Genomic DNA, 10,904 nt, shown 5'->3' with positions numbered 1-10,904 from the left:
TAAATGATAATGGGAAGAAGAAGAAGAAGAAGAAGAAGAAGAAGAAGAAGAAGAAGAAGAAGAAGAAGAAGAAGAAGAAGAAGAAGAAGAAGAAGAAGAAGAAGAAGAAGAAGAAGAAGAAGAAGAAGAAGAAGAAGAAGAAGAAGAAGAAGAAGAAGAAGAAGAAGAAGAAGAAGAAGAAGAAGAAGAAGAAGAAGAAGAAGAAGAAGAAGAAGAAGAAGAAGAAGAAGAAGAAGAAGAAGAAGAAGAAGAAGAAGAAGAAGAAGAAGAAGAAGAAGAAGAAGAAGAAGAAGAAGAAGAAGAAGAAGAAGAAGAAGAAGAAGAAGAAGAAGAAGAAGAAGAAGAAGAAGAAGAAGAAGAAGAAGAAGAAGAAGAAGAAGAAGAAGAAGAAGAAGAAGAAGAAGAAGAAGAAGAAGAAGAAGAAGAAGAAGAAGAAGAAGAAGAAGAAGAAGAAGAAGAAGAAGAAGAAGAAGAAGAAGAAGAAGAAGAAGAAGAAGAAGAAGAAGAAGAAGAAGAAGAAGAAGAAGAAGAAGAAGAAGAAGAAGAAGAAGAAGAAGAAGAAGAAGAAGAAGAAGAAGAAGAAGAAGAAGAAGAAGAAGAAGAAGAAGAAGAAGAAGAAGAAGAAGAAGAAGAAGAAGAAGAAGAAGAAGAAGAAGAAGAAGAAGAAGAAGAAGAAGAAGAAGAAGAAGAAGAAGAAGAAGAAGAAGATGATGATGATGATGATGATGATGATGAAAATTAAGATGATGATGATGATGATGATAATGATGAAAAAAAGAAGAAAAAGAAGAAAAAGAAAAATAATGAGAAAAAAGAAAAATACCACCAACCACCACCACCACCAACCACCACCACCACCACTACCACCAAACACCTCAAACCTTCACACATGTACCCTATACCTTCCCCATCAGATGTAACTAGTACGTACCTACCCCCACCCCTTCTCCCCAACCCTCCCCACACCGTACCACAAACCTTGTACACACACACACACACACACACACACACACACACACACACACACTAGAACGAGTCCCATCTTGCGTCACTTTCTCTCAATGGAGCACGAGATGAATGAACATGAATGAACACACCTCACCTCACCTCACCTCACCTGGCCCAGGTTCACCTGATGTGTGTTTAGAAGCTTTGCCTTTTGTGATAAGTCAATATGGTGGTTAAGGGTTACATGAAAAGGTGAATGAGAGGGAAAGGGAAATATTTGAGTATAGACTGTAATGAGAAAGATGTGGATGATATGGTGGATGAGAAGGAAGGAGGAGGGAGTTATGATCTAAAGAAGTGGAGGAAGTGTTGGGTACGTAGTTAAGTTGGGTTAGGTTAGGTTTGGTTTACTGTTGGGTTTGTTTGGTTAGGTTAATATAGGTTAGGTGAGGTTAGGTTAATGTTTAGGTATGTCTGATGAGGTTGGTTTATGTTAGGTTAGGTTAGGTTAGGTTAGCTTACGTTAGGTATGTTTAATTAGGTTAATTTGTTATGTTAGGATATGTTAGGTATGTTTGATTAGGTTTATGTAAATTTATGTTATGTTGTTACGATTATGTTAGGTAAGTTTAGTAAGGTTAATTTACGTTAGGTTAGGCCCACACTTTTGATTTACTGTCTGCGTGGTTGTGGTTTATATATTTCCAATCTTTCTATCTTCAATTATCTGCTAACAGGTTTTCATGAGGCTGATTTATGTGTCGATACTGTTTCGTTAAGTACACGCGTTGTTCAGCTTATTAAATCATCATTCTATCTGTAATTAGGTGTGAACAAGTCTTCATGGACTGTTACACTGTCTACACGCCGTTGTGCTGAATTAATGATCTTATCTTTCCATCTATAATTATCTACTAACAGGTTCTGAATGCTTAATTTCTATGACGGTACGGCTTCATTCACTCCACATGTTGCTATAGTCAACAAATTATCCTGTTCTTTATTGATTAGTTGCTGGCAAGTCTACATAGATTAATAAACACTATCTATAACTACATTAGCTTGATTGCATTCGCTCACCTGTTGTTTAATACATATTCCCACGTACTCGTATAGTCCACCTGTTGATAAGCGTGCATGACTGACAGGTGTTCATGAGTCAATAAGCACAGTAAACTTTGACAATAATACCCACTTCGATACGTTCATTTTGTATATTGGTAGTGTTACATATTAAGTGCCCCAACTGGTTTCTTCTATTATGCATTGTGTTCCCTGTCATGGTCACGTGACGGGAACAAAAAGTTTCACGATTTCCAACACGACGAAAAATAATATTAATAACCAAAGTAAACCAAAGCAAACCAAGTCAGACACATAAAAAAAAACTAACTAAACCTAACTTAGAAAAAAATACATGAATAAACAAAATATATAATCAAACCTAATTTATCTTAATCAAATCTACTCAAACCAAACTTAACCTAACCAAATTTAACCTCACCTCACCTCACCTCACCAGACACACTTCCAAGCATCATTCAGGTTCTATATTTAATCCACGACAACTTTCCATAATTCCCCGCGCCCTGACCCTCTCCTGACCTCTATCTGACCCCCGCCACGAGCTCCTGTTTACAATCAAGGCTCCTGACCCGCTGCGACCCTCCCAGGTGGCGCGCGGCCGGCTGTAACGCCACATAAGGAGAGAAATTCAAGGTTGACGGGACGGGCTGGGCTAGGCTGGCGAGGTGGTGGTGGTGGTGGTGGTGGTGGTGGAGGTGGTAGGGAGGGACAGGGTTGGTGGTCCGAGGCATGTAAAGGAAGGCCAAGGTTAGTGATGGAGGTTTATTGTGTGGTGGTGGTGGTGGTGGTGGTGGTTGGTATTACTATCACATCTACAAAACATACTGTACATACATGCATACTACTACTACTACTACTACTACTACTACTACTACTGCTACTTATCTTAGTCTCAAATTTTTTAACTAGCACACGATAACTAACATTTAGAGAGAGAGAGAGAGAGAGAGAGAGAGAGAGAGAGAGAGAGAGAGAGAGAGAGAGAGAGAGAGAGAGAGAGAGAGAGAGAGAGAGAGAGAGAGAGATTTATGAAGGACAACACACTAATAAACATACAGTAAACATCTTTATTCAGACAATTTTGAAAGTGCTCTCCTCCCTTATTCAAATGTCAGAAGGTGTCTTAACATCCAAACAAGAACATACAACCTCTTTTAAAATGTTAGGATGTGTACATGTTAGTAGTTCCAACACTTTTTTTCCTGCTTTGTTATTCTTTTAAAAATTGGGTTATGCTTTTCTTGTGTTATTTCCATCTTTTCATTTTAATGTTACCTTGTTTTGATGTAATTCTATAATCAGGAGTTACGGAGCGATACTATATTTTTTTATATTTTATTTTCAGCAGCATCAACATCCACTACTACCCCTACTACCACCACCACCACCACCACCACCAACAACAACAACAACATCACTGCAACACCATATCCTACACCTCTTTTTTTCAAGTATTACAATATGTACACCTTTCAATTTCAAGCTTTACATCACCATTATTATCTCTCCTCACCACCACCACCACCACCACCATCACCACCACCACCACCACCACAACCATTACCACCACCAAAACAGCACCACCATCATTACCACCACCACAACCATTACCACCACCAAAACAACAACACCATCATTACTAAACCACAATCTAAAATACTTAAAGACACAATCCCTCTCTCTTTAAAATAGTGAAAGATGCGCCGTCTGAGAGTATTGAAGGCATAATGGCGCCAAACAGCCACCCATTAACCCATTAACGCTCAACCAAAACTATTATGGCGCAAATTACACTCTCATTAACTCAAGACTATCACGAATACTCTCTCTCTCTCTCTCTCTCTCTCTCTCTCTCTCTCTCTCTCTCTCTCCACTTTTTCAATATTCTTATTTCGGTACTGTACACCATGCTTGCTCTCTCTCTCTCTCTCTCTCTCTCTCTCTCTCTCTCTCTCTCTCTCTCTCTCTCTCTCTCTCTCTCTCTCTCTCTCTCTCTCTCTCTCTCTCTCTCTCTCCACTTTTCAATATATTTATTTCGGTACTGTAAACCATGCTCTCTCTCTCTCTCTCTCTCTCTCTCTCTCTCTCTCTCTCTCTCTCTCTCTCTCTCTCTCTCTCTCTCTATACCTTTGCAATATTTTTATTTCGGTACTGTACACCATACACACACACACACACACACACACTCTCTCTCTCTCTCTCTCTCTCTCTCTCTCTCTCTCTCTCTCTCTCCTTATTGTGGCAAAAAAGTAACATTTAAGACAGTCAAGGTAAGACAAGGAGGAGGAGGAGGAGGAGGAGGAGGAGGAGGAGGAGGAGGAGGAGGAGGAGGAGGAGGAGGAGGAGTGAAGGACACGAAGGGAGCTAGGGAGTATTAGGTACAAGGAAGACAGGAAGAGATAGGAAGGAGTGGGGGAGGAATAGATGGAGAGATAGGAAAGGATAGAGGAAGTGAAGGAGGAATTGAAGGAATATGGGAGAAAAGTAGGAATAAGGAAGAAATGATATACAGGGAGAGAAACAGAGAGGAGAGATGGAAGAAAAGAGGAGAAAAGAAGGAAATGAAGGAGAAATTGATAAAGAATAGGTAAGGGAAAGGAATAGGAGAAATAAAAGGAAGGAAGAGAGGTAACTGACGAAGGAATGGAGAAGGAGAGAAGATAAGGAAGGGAAGGAAGGAAAATAGTGTTAAAGAGTGTTTGAAATAAAGAAGAATGATAAAAGAAGAAAGGGGAATAGAAAAGAACAGACAAAGGAAGAAGAAGAAGAAGAAGAAGAAGAAGAAGAAGAAGAAGAAGAAGAAGAAGAAGAAGAAGAAGAAGAAGAAGAAGAAGAAGAAGAAGAAGAAGAAGAAGAAGAAGAAGAAGAAGAAGAAGAAGAAGAAGAAGAAGAAGAAGAAGAAGAAGAAGAAGAAGAAGAAGAAGAAGAAGAAGAAGAAGAAGAAGAAGAAGAAGAAGAAGAAGAAGAAGAAGAAGAAGAAGAAGAAGAAGAAGAAGAAGAAGAAGAAGAAGAAGAAGAAGAAGAAGAAGAAGAAGAAGAAGAAGAAGAAGAAGAAGAAGAAGAAGAAGAAGAAGAAGAAGAAGAAGAAGAAGAAGAAGAAGAAGAAGAAGAAGAAGAAGAAGAAGAAGAAGAAGAAGAAGAAGAAGAAGAAGAAGAAGAAGAAGAAGAAGAAGAAGAAGAAGAAGAAGAAGAAGAAGAAGAAGAAGAAGAAGAAGAAGAAGAAGAAGAAGAAGAAGAAGAAGAAGAAGAAGAAGAAGAAGAAGAAGAAGAAGAAGAAGAAGAAGAAGAAGAAGAAGAAGAAGAAGAAGAAGAAGAAGAAGAAGAAGAAGAAGAAGAAGAAGAAGAAGAAGAAGAAGAAGAAGAAGAAGAAGAAGAAGAAGAAGAAGAAGAAGAAGAAGAAGAAGATGATGATGATGATGATGATGATAAAAGTAATGTTTGATGATAAGCGAGTCCTGTCCACCTAGTTCAACACTCAGGACAAACTACTTAATTGGGCTGTGGGCTGAACTGTCAAGGAGGGACATTGATACACGGCGGAGTTATTATTATGCTAAATAGGTGTTGTTTTTACGTGGCTCATATCGCAACCACCATCACCGCCACACCTACCTACAACACTAATGTCACCACCACCACCAATACCACCACTGCTGCGCCTACATTATCATCACCAGCCGTACCTCATCACCATCACCACACAAAGCTTTACCACACTACACCAACACTCTCCATTAATCACTACCACAAGAACTAACTAAACAATGAACTAATTAACTCAATCTGTCACAAATAAATGAAATCCTACCACACTGTACTAATACGGTCTACATTAACCACCACCACCACCACAGTAACTAACTAATGATCTACTTACCTCACTCATTTACTCACTACACAGATTAACCCCTTCAGCACCAAGACGCACTTTTCATACTTATTCTGGTTACTATTTGGTGATTTTATACAGCTCTAGGAAGAAGGAAAGATAGAAAAGAAAGGGATTGGTACCTCTGTAGGCCTTTACTTTTATTTTGCTTTTTATTGAGTCTTACAAAAAAGGGGAAAAATAAAGAAAAAGAAAGAAAGAAGGAAAGAAAGAAATTAAGAAAGAAAGAAGGAGAGAGAGAAAGAAAGAGCGAAAAAAGAAAGAAAGAAAGAAAAGAAGGAAAGAAGGAAAGAGAGAAAAGAAAAAAGAATAAAGAAAATCATAAAAAAATAACAAACGAACGAAAGAACAAAAGAAAAAAGAGAAAAGAAAGAATGAAAAAAAACAAAAGCAGAAAGAAAAAAAAGAAAAAAGAAAGAAAAGAAAGAAAGAAATCAAAAGTCAATCTCAAACTAACAAACACACCCAAAACTCTCGTAAATCAATCATGTCCCATCACAGCCAATCCTTTTACCAGACGGAGGCGTGAGAGCTGATCCATCCATCGGGGCATTAACTCTTTCACTACCATGACGCGTTTCCATATTCACTCTGCTTACTATCTGGTCATTCTATACAGCTTCAGAAACTCATGTGGGGGATTAAAATAGTGAAGACTGTGGCCACTAATCTTCTGACCTCCACAGACCCTTCCTAATGCCAATAAAACGGTCTAATCGTACACAAATCTCAAGGTAAAAATGTCTCCCAGTATTGAAGGGGTTAAACAGCTTACCCACAGCATCGCAGCCTCCCCTCTGCGTTACATCCTCGACACAGCAGGCGTGGTGTGGGAGGCTGCATCTTTCTCTCCCCTTCCTCTATTTTTTCTTTTCTTTTTTTTTATCATCTATCTTTCTTTCTCTTATTACTTTTATCTTCTTCCTAGTTTTTATTTGATTTTTCTTTCTATTTCTGTTTTCTTCATTTTTTTTTTTACGTTGAGTAGATTATTTGAAGTAGGATTTTATTACTTATTTCATTATTTGAAGTAGGATTTTATTACTTATTTCATTCTCTCTCTCTCTCTCTCTCTCTCTCTCTCTCTCTCTCTCTCTCTCTCTCTCATACCATTCGTTCATTACTCAACCCTTCAATCTTAGCAGGTGGATGACGAAGGAAGGAGTGGATGAGGAAACAGGTGGATGGAAATGGGTCCTAGTAGTAGTAGTAGTAGTAGTAGTAGTAGTAGTAGTAGTGAAGGGGATGGTAGGAGAGAGAGCAGTGAGGTGGTGGTGGTGGTGGTGGTGGTGGTGGTAGTGGTAAGACTGGATGGACACGATGAGGCGGCGCAAGCGTAGATAAAAGGGTTTGGCTTCCACGCATGACCGCCACGGAGGTTCAGATCCTCTTATAGGTTTGGCAGGGAGGGTTGAAACATCTTATAAAAGGATTAGACCAGTTCTGAGTGGGATTCGGTGGTTCAGACGGTGATTTTGTGTGGTTGTGATACCGGTAATGGTGTAGTAGTAGTAGTAGTAGTAGTAGTAGTAGTAGTAGTAGTTGTGGTAGTGGTGGTGGTGGTGGTGGTAATAGTAATAGTAGATTAATAGTTGAAGTAGTAGTAGAGGAGAGGAGAGGAGAGGAGAGGAGAGGAGAGGAGGAGAGGAGAGGAGAGGAGAGGAGAGGAAAAGAAAAGAAAGGAAAGGAAAGGAGAGGAGAGAAATTAAGAGAGGAGAAGTAAAGGTAGAAAGGAAAGAGAAAGGAAAATTAACAAAAAAAGACAGAAATAAAAATAAAAGAAAAAGAGAAAAAGAGAAGAGAAAGAATAGAAAAAAAGGAAAAGATAAGAAAAAGAACAAGAAGACGATGAAGAAGCCCTAATACTACAACTACTACACCTATTTCTACTACCACCACCACAACTACCAACACCACCACCACCACTTCCTCATCACCCACACACACCACTCTAGCAACAATCCATACCCCCCCTCATCACATCTCCCAACCTACCCCATCTCTCCTCCCCTCCTCCCACTTTCTTCCGTAACGCTTGGGTAGGCCCGAGGTCAGGTCAAGCGCTACCCAAGTCACGTGATAGCCTTGCGTCACCCCCAGGCGTTACTCGGCCCACCTGTGACCATCTGGCGCGTTATGCGGTGATATGGCTGAAGAAAGTGACAGTAATTTGGTATACATGTTATTGAGTGTTATTTTGGCTTGTGTGTGTGTGTGTGTGAGAGAGAGAGAGAGAGAGAGAGAGAGAGAGAGAGAGAGAGAGAGAGAGAGAGAGAGAGTTGTAAGACGAAATTATTACAGTTTAAATTTATCTTTAGGTGGGATGCTCTCTCTCTCTCTCTCTCTCTCTCTCTCTCTCACGATGAAATGTGCATGTCATGAGAGAGAGAGAGAGAGAGAGAGAGAGAGAGAGAGAGAGAGAGAGAGAGAGAGAGAGAGAGAGAGAGAGAGAGAGAGAGAGCATTTACACGCAATATTGAAAGGTTTCTCTCTCTCGATATGCATGTCAAATATTACCACCACCACCACCACCACTACTACCACTGTCACCACTACTACTACCACCACCACCACCACCACCACAAAATACCATCACGTTTCTACAAGAACCACAGCCATACCGTAACCTAACCAAAGCCTAACCTAACCTAACCTAACCTAAGCACACCACCACCACCACCACCACCACCATCACCACTACCACCACGGATTGACGACTGCTGTGTTTCTACCTTATAAGGAAAGACGTTGGTTTCCCTCTCTTAGATACGGCTCCTCCTCTCCACCTGTCCTCCTCCTCCTCCTCCTCCTCCTCCTCCTCTTGTGGCTGTTTCTCTCCCTCATTCTCTCTCCCCTTGATGTGTTTTTCTTCTCTCTCTCTCTCTCTCTCTCTCTCTCTCTCTCTCTCTCTCTCTCTCTCTCTCTCTCTCTCTCTCTCTCTCCCTCACCTCTTCTTACCTCCATTCCTCCCCTCACCCGTTTTTCTCTCCATCTCTCCATCCGTTACTCCCAGCATGCCTTCTCTCTCTCTCTCTCTCTCTCTCTCTCTCTCTCTCTCTCTCTCCAGCTGCCCACGCAATGCACATAAACATTTCAAGGAGCGGAGAGAGAGAGAGAGAGAGAGAGAGAGAGAGAGAGAGAGAGAGAATATAAGAAGGAAGACACATGGTTCAAATGACCTTGCCTCTCTCTCTCTCTCTCTCTCTCTCTCTCTCTCTCTCTCTCTCCCAAAAATAGATGAAACAAGGAGAGAAACAGGAAAGTGAAAGCAATAATTGATGAGAAAAAAAAAAAAAAAAAGAATAAAAGGAAAAGATAAAAGATGACAAATAAGGAAAAGACAAAAGAAGACAAAATCATCACCTTTTTTTTTATATATGTATGAAAAATAAATAACAAATAAATAAGTAAATAAATAAATAAATAAATAAATTGGACAGTGCATTCCTATCTCTCCACATTCCTTAGTTTTTATTCACATTTTTTTTTTCTTAAGACAAGCAAATTTTGACTCAATTTTGATTCTTTTTATGGAGACTACAACTCAACTGGGCCTTTTTTTTTCTAATATTAATCTTTTCTTGGCCTTGATTGTTCTCCCTCTTATATTATATAAAAAAAAGGGTGATGGTCAATTTAAAGGTTGCCAAATTAAAAAAAAAAAAAGGTGATGGATTGATGTCTGGATGGACTGGTTGATTTATTTATTTGATTATAATTTCTAGACGTGGTGAATCATAATGCAGTAGAGATGAAGGTTGTGTGTGTGTGTGTGTGTGTGTGTGTGTGTGTGTGTGTGTGTGTGTGTGTGTGTGTGTGTCGATTGAGGAACTCCTGATTGATAAAGTGATTAGGTTTAAGAGCCAAGAACAAACAAACAAACACACACACACACACACACACACACACACACACACACACACACACACACACACACACACACTAATAAAATCAAACACATATATTAACATTCTATAAAAATGTTAGTATGCATGTATGTTTGCATATATGTATGTCTCTCTTCATTAGCGCGCGAGAGAGAGAGAGAGAGAGAGAGAGAGAGAGAGAGAGAGAGAGAGAGAGAGAGAGAGAGAGAGAGAGAGAGTCTTATCTAGAAATACGTGAACATGCATATTAACCCGTGTGTGTGTGTGTGTGTGTGTGTGTGTGTGTGTGTGTGTGTGTGTGTGTTTCCTTCTATATAAGAAAGGAAAACGTTATCTTAAGGAGGACGTGAGAACGCATGAGAGAGAGAGAGAGAGAGAGAGAGAGAGAGAGAGAGAGAGAGAGAGAGAGAGAGAGAGAGAGAGAGAGAGAGAGAGAGAGAAAATTAAGCATCCGTACCTGCAACACGGAGAAAACAAATAAGAAAAAATACAAATAGACAAACCAACAAAAAAACATATAAAGTAAAACACAAGGGAACACAAAAGAAGAACAAGCAGCATCAGACCTCGTGCCCCCAAAAAAAAAAAAAAATAAATAAATAAATAAATAAAAAAAAAAAATAAATAAATAAATACATAAACTTACCATCTGGGTCAGTTTCCCACACGAATTCCATGGAGGGCACTGAGAACCTGACCTTGGCTACTCCAGTGACCCCGCGCCCGCCAAGGTCAAGGTCACGCCCCCTCACGCCCACACCACTACTACTACCACCACCGCCGCCGCCGCCACTGCCACACCCTCCCGCTGAAGCCACGCCCATGCTGCACGCCCGTACTTTCATGATGGGCATTAGGTCAGGCGAGGTCAGGTCAGGTCAAGTAAGGTTAGGTTTAGTTAGAAAATGGTCATGTTTTTTTTTCTTATTTTTTTTTTTTTTTTTTTAGTTCTATTCTTTATTTGTCTTTTATCTTTTCTTTATTTTCTTTTTCTTTCTTTTTTGGTTCTTTATTCTTTATTGATGGTCTTTTTCCTTGATTTTACTTGTTTATTTTTTAACTTTTCTTGATTTTTTCCTATTTTTTTTCCTTTT

At 39.7% G+C, this 10,904-nt stretch overlaps 1 protein-coding gene across 3 annotated transcripts in view; it reads right to left on the bottom strand.

Moving 5' to 3' along the window:
* LOC123511260 (SH2 domain-containing protein 4B-like) overlaps window positions 1-10,904 on the bottom strand; it is a 100,534-nt gene that overhangs the window by 25,811 nt on the left and 63,819 nt on the right. The window contains exon 1 of one of the 3 annotated variants that reach the window (XM_045266996.1): window positions 10,457-10,794. The exons of the other annotated variants lie outside the window; for them this stretch is intronic. Within the exon in view, the coding sequence (XP_045122931.1) occupies window positions 10,457-10,664 (208 nt within the window). The 5' untranslated portion in view covers window positions 10,665-10,794. Of the gene's footprint in view, window positions 1-10,456; window positions 10,795-10,904 lie in introns of those variants that run through there. 3 annotated transcript variants of the gene reach the window in all.

This window comes from Portunus trituberculatus, chromosome 31 (assembly GCF_017591435.1).
Source record: "Portunus trituberculatus isolate SZX2019 chromosome 31, ASM1759143v1, whole genome shotgun sequence".
Classification (NCBI taxonomy): domain Eukaryota; kingdom Metazoa; phylum Arthropoda; class Malacostraca; order Decapoda; family Portunidae; genus Portunus; species Portunus trituberculatus.
The sequence above is the reverse complement of the archived record's forward strand: the minus strand, read 5'-3'. Positions and strand labels throughout refer to the sequence as shown.